The following is a 14,788-nucleotide window of genomic DNA, read 5'->3' as shown; positions in this document are numbered from 1 at the left end:
ACCACTCAAAGAAACATAAGCTCACCAAGGCCACCTTGAGGATGGGCTTAAAATGGCAGAGAAAGGGAAGATAGGCAGGTGAAGGGGAGAGTGAGCCTCGGGCTGGTTGTCTCCCAAGCTGGCTAGAGGGGCAGCAGGCACTTTCCTACATGGGGTTAATGCAGGGGGAAGATCCCTACTCTACTAGGTATGACAAGCTTAGACTTCTGGGAAGTGTCCAGCAATGTAACTTAGGAGCTAAGCAAGAATGAAGCCAGAAACACACCACAGACGGAAGAGACTGAAGTGGAAAATGGACAGATCTGCTCAAGGTCTGCAGGAAGGCGTTTGGTCAAAGGATAGAGTGTTGGTCAAATGGATGCAGTTGGACTGTTCAAGTCCAGTGCTTACAAGGCTATGTTGATCTGGGCTTGTGTGTGTGTGTCAGGATTTGTGTGTGTGTGTGTGTGTATGCGTGCACATACGCACACGTGCCAGCACTAGAACTTGAACTCAGGGCCTGCATTATCCTGTAGCTTTTCATTCCACACTGGCATTCTACTACTTGAGCCATAGCTCAAGGTTTTTGGTGGTCAATTAGTGGCTAATTGGAGGTAAGAGTCTCACACACTTTCCTGCCCTAGCTGGCTCTGAATCACAGTGTTCAGATCTCGTCCTCCTGAATAGCTAGTATTACAGCATGAGCCACTAGGTATCCAGTTAGGAGACAATACCTAAGGGGGAATGTGAGCAATAGAGGGTTATAAGCAGGGTGTGACCCAAGAGATACCTGCCAGGATAGCCCAGCTGGGTAATGGCTTCAGCAGCCACCCAGGTAGATGGTGACATATGGGGTAGGGGGGTGGAGTAAGGGGGAGGCAGGATTGAAAGGATAAGCCCCTGGAGTAGAAGGCTGGGATATGGGAAGGGCTCATAAATAGAAAAGAGGTCCTCAGGTCTACTGAAGGAGGAAAGCAGGAAGCAATGTGGTGGCTAGAGCCACCTATTGGCAGAGATTGGTTAAGAGCAAGGTAGGAGATAAAGACTTCTCCCCTGACCTAGGGCCCATCAAACTTGTCCTTATTACCTTCTTGTGTAGGATCAACAAGGACCTAGTCTTACCTCCTTTACCCCTGTCAGAGCCATCTCAAGAAGGAGAATTGGGGGGCCCAAGAGGAAAAGACTTACCAAAGCTCCAGCCAATATGCCTGCCCCCAATAATGGCATACTTTCTCTATAGAGGCCAGAGCACTTCGAACCAAAGGAAAGAAAAAACAAAAATGCATCCGGTGGCCTCAGTCCAGGGCTGGAAGTCCAGACAGCTGGAAACAAAGGGGCTGTTAGGGAATAGGGAAGAGAAGGCTGGAATGGGACTGGTGCCCTCATGGGGTTGTGGGTTGTGGGGCCTAGCGTCCCCACCCGAGCCTCAGGGGCCCACAGCATCCACCCCAGTGGACCTTTCAAGAAATGGCTGGGCCATTGTGCAGAAGAATGCCCGGAAATCCCGCACCTCCCTCCTCCAGCAAGGATGGGGGCTCTTCCTCCTGGCCAGGAAACTCCAAGTTGGCTTCCGGAGGGCAGCTTGGGGGCTGGGGTGGTAGGGCACCACTGATATTGGTGGGAGGACAGGGCTCAACTCTTCATGTTCCTTTGTGTTTCTCTTGTCTGAAGATCAGGATCAGAGTAGGTTTCCCAGGCAGGACCCAACACTTCTGGGTCACTGGCCAACACTGGAGCTCTCTTTCAAGCATATTGCCTGACACCTGACATGGCTGGGCCTCAAAGGATGGGGGGGGGGGGGGAGGTGGGCAGCATCACAAGCAGGATACCCAGACTAACAAGGTTGAGGGGCCTGCAAAGCCCCTCAGATAGGGAACAGATAGGGGGGGCATTCAGAAAAAGGCCCTTTTTGAGGCTGGCTTTGAATTCAGTGCCTGAGGTTTTAGGGAGGCAGAGAATGGTGGTGGTGGTGGTGGTGGTGGTTGGTGTTGAGCAGGACAGCGAATGAAGTGAGGATCCTGGGCCTGACTCCCACAGGCTTGCCTGGGGTCTCCGGTTTGGGGACAGTAGTGGGGATTAGGGCACTAGGGAGAGTGCTCAGGGCAGGCCTGGATGTCAGTGTGGACTTTCTGATGGAAGGCTGAGTTGTGTTTATCTCACCTGAGCAAAGGACTTAGAGACACCCCTCCCGGCCTCCCCGCCCCCCACCTCCGTTTCTCTTGCTCCAGGCCTCTGCGCACTGTGGATGGGGAGAGGGGTTTGGTCTGGAATGTAGGGGGTGGTGCAGGTGTGAGATCATGCAGCTCCCACAGAGAGGGGGGTGCACGCAGGAGTGACGACACGGCTCGCACCCACCCTAGACCAGCCCAGAAAGCGTTCAGCGCTCAGCGGGAACTGGGACCACGGTCGGTAGAGCCTCCCCCTAATCCCCACCCCCGCCATCCTCCTGCTCCCCAGCGGCTGGGCTGCTGGGCTGCTGCGAGAGATCCAAGCGCCGGAGTTTCCCTAACTCCACCTGCCAGGGGGCTCCGACTGGCCGCTGGCCTAGGGCGGACGCATGGATTGGTTGCTCCAATCCAGGAGGTTGGACCTGAGGGGCAAGGGTCCGCCCACCGAGATTTCAAATAAGAAGCCCCCAAGAAGGGCGAGCAAACCTGAGGTGGTGCAGCCGCAACTTTCAGGGGAAGGCAGGGACGCTCGGACTCCAGCGCGGCCGGAGCACCGAACCACACCTTCAAAGTACTGTCGCGCGCGGGCGTGCGCGCGTGGGGACAAGGCCCCAAGGGGCCATCGAGCGCGCCTTGAACTTTCAGCCATGGGGTCCGCAGCGCTGGAAATCCTGGGTCTGGTGCTGTGCCTGGTGGGCTGGGTGGGTCTGATCCTGGCGTGCGGGCTGCCCATGTGGCAGGTGACCGCTTTCCTGGACCACAACATCGTGACGGCGCAGACCACCTGGAAGGGGCTGTGGATGTCGTGCGTGGTGCAGAGCACCGGGCACATGCAGTGTAAGGTATACGAGTCGGTGCTGGCGCTGAGCGCCGAGGTGCAGGCGGCGCGGGCGCTCACGGTGGGCGCCGTGCTGCTGGCGCTGGTGGCCCTGTTTGTGACCCTGACGGGCGCGCAGTGCACCACCTGCGTGGCCCCGGGCCCGGCGAAGGCGCGCGTGGCCCTCACGGGCGGCGCGCTTTACGCTCTGTGCGGGCTGCTGGCACTCGTGCCCCTCTGCTGGTTCGCCAACATCGTGGTCCGCGAGTTCTACGACCCCACGGTGCCGGTGTCTCAGAAGTACGAGCTGGGCGCGGCGCTGTACATTGGCTGGGCGGCGTCGGCGCTGCTCATGGGCGGCGGCGGCCTCGTGTGCTGCGGCGCCTGGGTCTGTGCCGGCCGGCCGGACCTCAGCCTCCCGGTCAAGTACTCCGTACCACGGAGACCCACGGCCAGCGGCGACTACGACAAGAAGAACTACGTTTAGGAGTGCGGAGCACAGCGGGGGCCACTTCTCCGTAGCCAAGCCCGTACGCTGGAGGATCGGCCTGGGAAGCCGCGCTTGGATGGCTGCGACCACTGCTGGGCCACCAAGCTCAGAGGGATGCTAGGCTTGGAGCACCGACCAGACCTGCCCGCGCCCAAAGCTCTCTGAACACTCAGAGCTCAGCCTCGAAACCTATGAGTACTTGAGAACTCGATCTTTCGTTTTGTCTTGTTTTTTACGCAGCGCTGGCTAGGACGTTGGTGGGACTTCTCAGATTGTCTCCCGAGTGGGCACCAGACTGCCGATGCCAATTCCTCCCCAGGATCTGGAGGATCTTGGCTGTTGCCTTACTTTCCATCCGCTCCCGCTGATCTAGGAGCGGGCAGATAGGAGAGCCCAGGATCCGCAGGCAGGGTTGCTGGAGGGGTGTGTATAAACTGCCTTTCCTTCTCAGCGGGGGGCCTCAGCGCAAGGAACCAAGGAAATTGGCCTGGACTTCCTGGTCTCCCTCATCAGCGGCCCCTCTTGCCCCCATCTCCTCTTGTGGGCACCAGAGCCTGAACATGAGGGCAGGGGCATTGTATGGTCCTTGCAGCTTGTGGGCGGGAGCGGGGAGATTAAGAATTTGCTTAGTAAATCGTTTGAACACTCCCACGGTCTCCTGTCCTCTGTCCACTCACCCTTTGCCTAGCAGACCATTCTCCCACCCACCCGCCAACACCCTATCCCCAAAGGGTCCTGTGGGGGCTCCCTCGAGGCTGGCCCCTAGGTCCTATAAACTTTTCCCCAGGCCCCGGGTGGGAGTTTACACAGCCACAATATATTGCAAGGCTGGGAAGCCCCACATGGGGCTAGGAGTGGGAGGGGTGGAAGCAGCCCTGTCCCTAGCATTCTATTAAATGGCCACAGTATGGATGGTGACGCTTCCAAACTGTGGAATGGGAGCAAGTTGAATCTAGGATGTATGCCCAATCTAGCAGGTCTTGCTGCAGTCAACAACGTTGTCATGGGAAGAGGCCAGTTGCCCAATATCTTGGGCTCTGCTCCAGGCCCTTGTCCTGGTTCCTTTGTCAGCCACAGTGTGGCTGTGTACAGCAGGTCTGTGCCCTCCCCTCCCCTGCTAGCCCAGTAGCCAGACCACACCACTGCTCACCAGCACCTCTGTTCAGGCTCTACTGCTGGAAAGCACCCAATGTGATGTTCCCACAGCAGGTGAAATCTAGGAGCCAGTGCTGGGATGGGGAAGAGGGATCCCAATGGGCAGGAGCACATCTATAATAGCCCAGAGCTCATTGTTTCCAGTGCATTTCTACCTTCTGCAAAAGGCCAGGCACAGGAGAGCAGTGGCTGGGGGAAGAGACTGCTAGTTGGTGTCCAAGCCAGCCACCAGGAAGACTTGGCACCTGCCCCCAACCCTGATCTCCAGGGCTCTGCCCAGAACTGGCTGGCCTACATCCAGTCACAGGGAGTATCCAGTCCTGGCCAGGTTCTCCACTGTGGGAAAGGAGGAGACCCCCAAGGTTAGGAGGCCCAGAGCAGATTCCAGTTGTGGGGATGGTACTAGGTGGGACATCCAGCGAAGCTGGACTTTCTGGTGGCGTGAGCTCCCAAAACACAACCTTCAGGAACAAAGACCCCCAGCAAGCCACCTGACTCAGCAAGGCCTAAACAGCAGCCCTGCTTGGCTGTGTACAGGAACCAAGATCGGCCAAGCTTGGGAGCTTGTGGTCCTAGAACCAGCCCCTGGGCTGGACTGGAGTTTAAGTCGTCATACCTGGCAGCTGGTCCTGGCTGTGCAGTGGTCATCAGTGGGTGGATACAATACTGTTGTCCGGGAATGCGGGGTTCAGGGTACTTAGCTAGGAACTCATTCACACACGGAGGGGCTCATTTTACACAAGCCCTTTCCCTCAGGGCAGAGTACCGAAGGGCAGCTGGATTTGAGCTTTCTTAAATTGCTAGTGGGCAGCACGAGGGACTTGGGGAGCCAGCCCCACCTGACCATGCTAGGAAGGACAGGGCAAATGCCACTCATGGCTAGTGCCATCACTGGAGTTCACAGGCAGAGAAGCTAGTCTTCAATTCAGCTGTGAGTCCACTGCAATCTGCCCTTTCCCAAGGGACCCCCACCTACTGCACCCTCATTTCCAAGCTATTCTTTGTGGACTTGTCCCTACAAACTTAAAACTGACCACAGAAAGACTGTGTTGAAGGCCAGCCTGGGCTACATAGCTGAAACCTTATCAAAAATAAACAATCTCTAATCACTGCTGCCTTCAGGAACTGCCCAGTTGGCTGGGAGCTGGTGGCTCAGGCTTGTAATCTTAGCTACTCAGGAGGCTGAGATCTGAAGATCACAGTTCAAAGCCAACCTAGGCAGGAAAGTATGAGAGTCTCTTATTTTCAATTAATTACCACAAAGCTGGAAGTGGAGCTGTGGCTCAATGCTAGTCTACTACTTGACTCAGTTTAAGCCCCAGAACGTGTGCATATATACACACCTACAGGAGGATTATGTGTTGAAGGCTAGTCTGGGTTACACAGTTGAGACCTTATACAAACAACACACACACACAAACAAATCACTGCTGCTTTCAAGGACTGCCCAGGGCTGCTAGTCCTTACAGGTACACTCTACTCACCTCCCAACCCTTCCACACTCATTATGCCCAAGGGATGTCTGGGAGGGGTGATCCTACCCCCATCTAGGAAGGCTTTGAAGGCCATGGAGTCTGCCAAGACCTCATCTAATGTGGACCTTCTGTGACCAGGTTGTGGATGAGGCAGATGGCAGGTCTTGAAGGACACAATGTGTCCATTCAGAATCTGCTAGTCTAGTCAGGCCCTTTCCAGCCTGAGGCCTTCCTGTTGCTGTCTTCCTCTTCTGCAGAGAAGCATGCCCTTGGCGTGTTCAGGGACAAGGCACCTCAACAGGGCGCTAGATGGCAAGATGAGGGCCTTGATGTGTGTGTGGGGGGGGGGGGGGGGGCGGCGCAAGGGGATGATGTTGTCAAGACCAGGAGGAAATGACAGGCAGGAAGACACAGCCAGCTCCCACTGGGCATGCTTGGTACTGTGTAGAGACCAGGGCTGTAGGGTCCAGACTCCTTTCCATCCACTTGCATGGAAGCCTGGAGGGGAGAGTGGGGAGACCTTGTCCCTGGGGTCTCGAGGGGTCACACATTCCTGTGCTAGAGGATGCTGTGAGCACAGGAACCAGGTTCCCTTGGACCAAAAGGAGCGTCAGAGTACACCTGTGCTGGCTCCACATTTAGAACCAAGATGGGAAACAGAACCTAAAACAAACATTTTATTCCATTAAAAGGCACTGAGGCATTGTTCAAGCATTTCAAACTATGCCCAAAATTTAAAATCTAAATAAAAGCCAGTAGATATAAATAAGGAGGAGGTCATTTTTGGAAGAAATCAAGTTCTGCAAAAGAAGGAAAAAAAAAAATATCACAAACATATTAGAGCAATTCTGATGTGTCTCCCAAATGTAGCCAATTCAAATGAGGCCTCTGCTGCTTTTAAGTGCCTTCATCTCAGCCTTGGGGTATCTATGGGGTAAGAGCCACCCCTGAACCACTAAGGTGCCCTCTGCCCTCACTACACCCCCTGTTGTATCTGAAAGTCCTTAACACTCTAGACCCCCTCCCCACAGGGCACCCTCTCAGTGGAGGGACCTCCCAGTTGCTTATCCTGCCCAGAGCCTTTGCCCACAGCTCTTCCAAATCCCACCAGCCCACCTGCACCCTCCGATACCAACACAGTAGCAATGTTGGCATCACTGCCTCCAGTGCAGCTCCACTGCTGAGGAACCTGGTGCTGACTATAATAGCACACTTGCTAAGTGAAGAAGGCATCAGCCTCATTGTCAGAAGCAGACTCTGTCTAGTTAAGGACCCAACCCAAAGTCACTTCTAATGACCTACAAATCTGGCTGAAGACCCAGAGCCCCTTCTTTAACATGGTCCTTTGCACAAGGCTACCCTAAGAGACACCTGTGAGGTCCCTGAAGCTCCTTAGGCCATTCTGGATGCTAGCCTGAAGGCACTCTAGCCTGAGCCTTGGTGGGGACACGTACCACATAAATGGCCTCTAGTCTAGGTTGAGGGAGAGGCAGGGCTGGATGCAGGCATCCACTGAGAGATGGTCAAGACACAGGGCAGGCTCTGCACATCCATTTCATGTATTCCTTAAGAACGAGGAATTGTGCCAGGCACTGACCGCTCATGCCTACTTAGAAAGCTGAGATCTAAAGAGCCTGGTTGAAGGCAGAAAAGTCTATGAGACTCTTACCTCCAATTAATCAGCAAAAATCTAGAAGTGGAGCTGTGGCAGAGAGCCACGCTTGAACAAAAAGTGAAGGAACAGTGGTGTCCAGGCCCTGAGTTCAAGACCCAGTACTAACACAAAAAAGAAAGGCAATCCCTGGACACTTGTTGAAATGAACTATACTGCTGGGCACCGAAGGCTCAAACCTGTTAATCCTAGCTACTCAGGAGACTGAGACCTGAGGATTGTAGTTCAAAGCCAGCCTGGGCAGGAAAGTCCATGAGACTCTTATCTCCAATTAACCACCAGAAAACTGGAAGTGGCGCTGTGGCTCAAAATAGTAGAGCACTAGCCTTGAGTGAAAGGGCTCAGGGACAGCATCCAGGCCCTGAGTTCAAGCCCCACAAATGACAAAACAAAAAACAAAAAACTATACAAACTTATGGGTGGGACTGAGAGGGAAAAACTGGGAGAGAGTAAGGGAAGGGGTAACATTGTCCAAAAACAAATGTGTTAATTACCTGATTTATGTAACTGTAATCCCTCTGTACATCATGTTTATTATAACAATAAAAAATTTTTAAAAGAAGGAAGGAAAGAAGGGAGGGAGAGAGAGGGAGGGAAGCAAGGAGGGGGATGGAGGGGGGAGGGAGAGAGAGAGAGAGAAAGAGAGAGAGAGAGAGATTGGGATTAAGATTGAGATTGATATTGAGTAGGGCAAGGAGAAGGCCTGGCTGAGGTGTCCTGTCACTGGTTTGGAACAAACATCTCAGGGCAGCCATACTTCAGTCATTAGCCTGAAGCCTCAGGCAGAGCTGACATTTTGTGATTTGCAGCTGCCAACAGCTCTGCATTCAAGGATGAAGCACCCAAAAGCTCAGAAAGCCTGCCCAGTGAGCTCCAGCAGAGGCAGCAGTGGGGGCAGCAGGCTGTAAGCAGCCCCTCAGGGCAGTGCCAGGCAGTCTATGTGTTACACGTGTCTCCCACACGATGGCCACCCCACAGCGTGGCCAGTGGAGGGTGAATACCAGGTCTTTCTTAGGGGATCAAAGGGACATAACGAAATTAGCTTCTTCAAAAATGCCTCATTGTGGCCCTGCTGGCAGCCTCAGGATGGTCATTCTTGGGAAAAATGTACTGGCCCCCAATCTCTTGAGACCTTGCTCTGATGTGAAGCTCGAGTAAAAGCCTCTCTTGAAGGAGGGCAAAGCCAGGGGTCAGGGTCAGGTTGGGCTCACCCTCAGGATAGCAGAGAGATAAGAGCATCCAGGAACTTGCTCCGGTCCTCAGCTTTCAACTCAATTACTAAAGTAATGAAAGAAAAACATCTTGTGAGAAGGGAGTTGTGAGAAAAACAAGGCAGGGCACAGAACTCCGGGGACCCACCCCCTGACTGCAGCAATCCTCTGCCACATTCCAAACCGCACAGGCTCTTCTTCCACGGCCTGAAATAATCTGGAATATTTGGTTTCAACCCAATCCCACTGTATTTCATCCTCAGATCTGCTGGATGCACTGAAGAGAGACCAGATCTGTGGTCTCTGGGTCATGGATCACAGGGGCCAGCAATGACAGGCAACAGAGAGGGCACAGGGATGTGACAACTCATAGATATAGCTCTGGACAGAGACAGGCCTTCCCACATTGTCCAGCACAGACACTCGCCCCCAAAATCAGTGGAGGCCCATGCTGGGGTAGGAGGCCACTTGAGCCCTGCTCTCCCCTGTACCTCTATCCTCTTCTGAAGGAGAGGACCTAATGCAAATTACCTGTGTTTCTGGAGGCTACCAGGCATGTAGATTCTTTTTTTTTTTTTTTTTTTTTGGGTCCGGTCGTGGGGCCTGAACTGCTGGCTGCTGTCCCTTAGCTCTTCAGCTCAAGGCTACCACTTGAGCCACAGCACCACTTCCGTTTTTTTTCTTTTTTGCTTATGTGGTGCTGAGGAATCGAACCCAGGGCCTCATGCATGCAAGGCAAGCGTTCTACCACTGAGCCACCTTCCCAGCCCAGGCATGTAGATTCTTATTAGATGAAAAAACAGGCCCTGGGACTAGGCTGGTCTGGTCTGAAGAGGCACCAGGCCACTGGCTACCTCCCAGGAGCTTTCCACACTCCCCTGGCTCTCCAACTGGCCAGTGAAACCTGGCAGCTTCCTGGCTGTGCAATAAAGACAGCTGTAATCAATCTTCCTCCATCCCAGGCATGCAATAAGAAGCAGGGTCTGCTGCTCAGGGTAGTCCAACAGCAGGCAGTGCCACAGGCATTACAGTCCTGCCACAAACAGCTGGACCAAGCTGGACACAACACCATGTCTCCTAGGATACTGACTGTCACTGGTAAGAAATCAGCAGGTAGATGACATTGAGTGGTCTGGCTGGGCCCCTTGAGCCACCAGCAGCCATTTCTCTGGGCCTGGTGGGGGAATGATGTCATGATGGGACCCTAAAGCCATGAGTAGGTCCAGCTTTGCCTGGGGCTGTTTCTGAAGATGAAATGCTATTGGTCAGGTGCTTCCAACCTCACCAGCTTGCCCCATTCAGGGTAAATGCTAGCCAGTACTAGCCTTGAGGTCAATCAGATGGCACAGGTGTGGCAAATGGCAGAGACTCTCACCTGAGAGGTCAAAATGGTTGTGCAGGGTGCGGGAGCTGGTGCTTTCTGCTGCCTTCTCAAATGCCCGCCCAAAAAAGCTGTGGATATAAAACAGACCTGTTGGGGGACAGGTTACAGATTCTTGCAACCCTCATTCCCATGACAGACACTGGAGGGTAAATTTTAGTTGTCACTCAATGGATGAACACACAAGACCATAAGGTCTCCACTCCTACTGTCCCCAGGGCAAGTAGAAGCCACTTACTTCTTTCTGTCTGAGCCATCTGTCTCTGGAGGAATGCCTACCATAGTCACTGTGCCCTGCTCCACACTCAGTGGGGCAGCCATCACCAGCGGCAGCAGTTTGCTACGTCGGTTCTTTGTCTGTAAAAACAAATGCCCTCGTTCACATGACTAGTCTTAGCAAGGTGCAGAGTGCACTCAGCACCCAGGAGCCCTGACAGCCAGGCCAGGCCACTTCCCCCAAACCTCCAGAAATGAGTACTTGAGGCCAACATGACACTTTGGCCCCAGCCTCTAGTATGCCTTGGCTGTCCCTAACAACTCTTTCAGGTTCTGCTGTAACTGGCACCTATTCCAAGAGTTCCCCAGTACCCCAGCTTTGCCCCACTCCTTCCTGTGTGATGTGTACCTCTAATTTTATGTGCTTATGCCCCATGTGGTCCCCTCCTACACACACACTGCCTTGAGATGGAGACCCTGAATGTCATACCCACAGCTCTACAATTCGCAGCCAAGACGACCTACTGTTCTGGTTTATGCAGGACTGAGGATGTTCCAAGAAGCAAATGGGGATGGTAGCTGCTCCCAAACAGGGCCCAGTGCATGCTGGGAGTCAATCAATGCCTGGTGATTAAATGTCTGGATCCTATAAAGTGACTGCTTGCTCATCAGAATTACATCACACATCTAATAAATGAGGAGGCTAAACTTCGAACCGAGGCCACAGGACTTCAAAGCTTATGTGGACATTTTGGTCCTTTCTAGGTATCCACAGGGGATTGGTTCCAGAACTGATACCAAGACCCAGGGATGCTTAAGCCCAGGGATCTATGTATTATTTTCTTGTATACTTTAAACTATCTTTAGACTATTTATATTTACTGCAATGCCTGTACATTGCTTTATCTGCATAGACTCAGCAAGTACTCAATGTACAATAAATTCAAGTTTTGCTTTTAAGATCTTGAGAGAGAGAGAGAGAGAGAGAGAGAGAGAGAGAGTGTGTGTGTGTGTGTGTGCATGCTGGTATAGAACTTGAACTCAGGACCTAGATGCTGTGCCTTAGCTTTTTCACTCAAGGTTGGAACTCTACCACTTGAGCCATACCTCCACTTCTGACTTTTTGCTGGTTAATTGGAGATAAGAGTCACAGACTTTCCTACACAGGCTGGCTTTGAGCCAGAGTTCTTAGATCTCAGCCTCCTGAGTATTTAGGATTATAGGCATGAGCTTCTGATGCCTGGATAGAATTTTTTTTCCAGAAAGTTGTTTTTTTGTTTGTTTGTTTTAAATTTGTGTTGTGGGTGGAACCCAGGGCCTCATTCCTGAGCTACACCCAGCCTTTCCGAAATATTTTTGCAAGGCAAGCGCTCTACCACTGAGCCACCTTCCTAGCCCCCGAAATATTTTTGATCCAAAGTTGGTTGAGTCTGCGGAGACAGAATCCATGGAGCCATGTAGTCATCATCACTATACTCAAAATCATGACTTGGACAGCTAGTGATAAAATCTGAGCTTGTGGGAAATAAGACTCCTAAGGGTCAGAGGAGTACAATTTAGTCCAGAAAAAGCAAGGGATATAACCAAGCCTCACAGCTGGAGAATTGCCACAGGCAGCTTTCAGCCATCATCTAACTCATAAAATACACATGGAGCATGGGTGCTCCTCCCCCCAGGGCTCTGCCTACACAGTTCCTCACCGAGTACACAAAGGACTTGAGCAGGTTTCTGCTGAGCAGGCTCAGGGATGCAGGTTTGGAGAACAGCATGACATCTGGAGTGCCCTGTGTGAGGGAATGGAACAGACCGTCAGAGGTGGCACTGGTAAGCATGGCCTGGCTTTGGGCACTGGGATCTGAGAGGGGCATAGATGGTCAAAGGTGGCACTTGCAGGTGGGGGCCAGTGTCATGCATCAAGACAACCCTGACCTCCATGAGGGAGCAATAGAGGAAAGGTCCCTGGGAGATGACAAGATTGGTGCACAGGCAGCTGGCGATGGTTTGCTGGGTGGCTTGTAGCTGCTTCTTGGCAAGTTCTAGGCCCAGGTACAGCTTATCCAGGTTACTCCTGAAAGAAAGCAGACATTTAGCTTGCTTGTCCAGAACTGCTGATATAATGCCAAAGTCACAGACAGACTGTTTGGTTCTTGGTTCAGGAAGGGATTTAGGGATAACAGTTTATCTTCTTAGCTAGGCAACTGGTTCAAGCCTCTATTCTAGCTATTTGGGAGGCAGTGATTGGAGGATTGCAGTTTTGAGGCCAGCCCAGACAAAATACAACTTTGTGAGACTTTATCTCAACCAATGGCTGTGTCTACCTGTCATCACAAGCTACTGGGGAAATACAATGGCTGGGCATAGTGGCACAGGCTCAAATAGGAAGATCATATTCAGGCCATTCTAGGCATTAAGACTCTATCTTGAAAATGACCAACACAGAAATGGCTCAAGGGGTAAAATACCTGCCCAGTAAGCACAGGTTCTGAGTTCCAACCCTAGTACCATTAAGAGAAAAAGAAGCCAGTGCCTGTGGCTCACGCCTGTAATCCTAGCTACTCAAGAGGCTGAGATCTGAGGATTGCACAGTTCAAAGCCAGCCCAGGCAGGAAAGCCCATGGGACTCCAATAAACCATTCAGAAAACCAGAAGTGGCGCTGTGGCTCAAGTGGTAGAGTGTTTGCTTTGAGCTGAAGAGCTGAGGGACAGTGCCAAGGCCCAAAATTCAAGCCCCATGATCGACAAAAAAAGAAAGAAAAAAAGAAAAGAAAAAAGTTTCCCTCCTGAGTTCCCCTTCATATAATAGGAAGGAATAGAAGGGTGGGAAAAGGTGCTGGCATCAGGAGACAGGAGACTAAAAGCCCACAAAGGAGGTCTCAGGAAGGTGCCCGAGGGTTCTGGCAGAAAGGATGCTTGGGCAAAGGGCAAAGAGAGCACAGGGACCTCTACCCCACCCAGAAAGACTTTTACTCGGAGCTGGGAAGGTGGCTCAGTGGTAGAGCGCTTGCCTTGCATGCCTGAGGCCCTGGGTTCGATTCCTCAGCACCACATAAGCAAAAAGCCAGAAGTGGTGCTGTGGCTCAAGTGGTAGAGTGCTAGCCTTGAGCTGAAGAGCTGAGGGACAGCGCCCAGGCCCAGAGTTCAGGCCCCACGACCGGACAAAAAAGAAAGACTTTTACTCTTCTATTGATGAAGAAAAGGTTCCCCTCTGAATACATGAAGTGAACGCTCTGGAGAAATAGGGTCCTTATGCAAAGCCTCTCTCTGTAGCAATTAGGAGTATAAAAGGGTCCTGTCTGCCAAGATGAAGTGATGTTTTCCAGCCTGCAAACTATGTCTAGACATGCAGCCAAGATTCCTAAATACAAAAGACACTAGACCATTTGAGAAACACTTATGGACTGTTTAAAAAAAAAGTGATCCTGGAGGAAAAAGATAACTGGAGCTAAAACAAAACTGATAAAAATCTATATCTTCAGAGAGATTTGAGTGGCTATGACATTCCTAAATCAAGAACAGGATACTAGGAAAAAAGAATCAGAAATCAGCTGGGTGCCGTTGGCTCATGCCTGTAATGTTTATTACTCAGGAGACTAAGTCTAAGGATTGCACTTCAAAGCCAGCCCAAGCAGAAAAGTCTGTGAGCGCTTAACTCCAATTCACTCCTAAACAAGTAGGAAGTGAAGCTGTGGCTCAAGTGCTAGAGCACTAGTCTTGAGGGAAATAAAATGCCCAGGGACAGGCCCTGAGTTCAAGTCCAAGACTAGTACAAAAAAATAATTCTGAAAATGAGTGAAGATTAAAATTCTCTTCAATATCCATGAGACCTATGAATTTTAAAATGTAAGGCAAAAATGTAATCATTGGGAAGCCCAAAAAGGAAGAATAAAAAAAAAACTGATGCTGCTGGGTGCTGGTAGCTCATGTCTGTAATCCTAGCTACTCAAGAGGTTGAGATCTGAGGATCACAGTTCAAAGCCAGCCCAGGCAGTAAAGTGCTTGAGACTCTTATCTCCAATTAACTACCAGAAAACCAGAAGTGGAGCTATGGCTCAAAGTAATAGAGCACTAGCTTGAACAAAGAGCTCATGGACAGTGCCTAGGTCCTGAGTTCAAGCTCCAGGACCAGCCAAAAAAAGAAAGCAGGGGGGGGGGGGGTTGGAGGGAGGAGGGGCGGGGGGGGGGGGGAAGGGAGAGAGAGAGAGAACAAAAGTAAGATGGTGTTAT

At 51.9% G+C, this 14,788-nt stretch overlaps 2 protein-coding genes across 3 annotated transcripts in view; one reads left to right on the top strand and one right to left on the bottom strand.

The window, feature by feature from the left end:
- The first annotated feature begins 2,638 nt into the window (after nucleotides 1–2,638).
- Nucleotides 2,639–4,102, top strand: Cldn5 (claudin 5). The gene has a single exon (XM_042666225.1). It carries the CDS (start codon nucleotides 2,795–2,797, stop codon nucleotides 3,449–3,451), a length of 657 nt encoding a protein of 218 aa, XP_042522159.1. The 5' UTR covers nucleotides 2,639–2,794; the 3' UTR covers nucleotides 3,452–4,102.
- Nucleotides 4,103–6,748: 2,646 nt separating this feature from the next.
- The window catches only part of Cdc45 (cell division cycle 45), a 29,096-nt gene continuing 21,056 nt past the window's right edge, over nucleotides 6,749–14,788 (bottom strand). For both annotated transcript variants that reach the window (XM_042666223.1, XM_042666224.1), the window contains 6 exons: nucleotides 12,494–12,632; nucleotides 12,265–12,348; nucleotides 10,587–10,705; nucleotides 10,343–10,419; nucleotides 8,968–9,034; nucleotides 6,749–6,884 (listed from right to left, as the gene is read on the bottom strand). In XM_042666223.1, the coding sequence (XP_042522157.1) occupies nucleotides 8,970–9,034; nucleotides 10,343–10,419; nucleotides 10,587–10,705; nucleotides 12,265–12,348; nucleotides 12,494–12,632 (484 nt within the window). In that variant the 3' untranslated portion in view covers nucleotides 6,749–6,884; nucleotides 8,968–8,969. The remainder of the gene's footprint in view (nucleotides 6,885–8,967; nucleotides 9,035–10,342; nucleotides 10,420–10,586; nucleotides 10,706–12,264; nucleotides 12,349–12,493; nucleotides 12,633–14,788) is intronic.

Source organism: Dipodomys spectabilis, unplaced genomic scaffold, assembly GCF_019054845.1.
Source record: "Dipodomys spectabilis isolate Male_0828 unplaced genomic scaffold, ASM1905484v1 ptg000363l, whole genome shotgun sequence".
NCBI classification, from domain to species: domain Eukaryota; kingdom Metazoa; phylum Chordata; class Mammalia; order Rodentia; family Heteromyidae; genus Dipodomys; species Dipodomys spectabilis.
Note: the sequence above shows the minus strand (reverse complement) of the source record. Positions and strands in the feature narration are given on the sequence as shown.

What these genes read in the sequence shown, in the direction of transcription:
- Cldn5 (XM_042666225.1), top strand. Translation starts at nt 2,795, where the DNA reads ATGGGGTCCGCAGCGCTGGAAATCCTGGGTCTGGTGCTGTGCCTGGTG.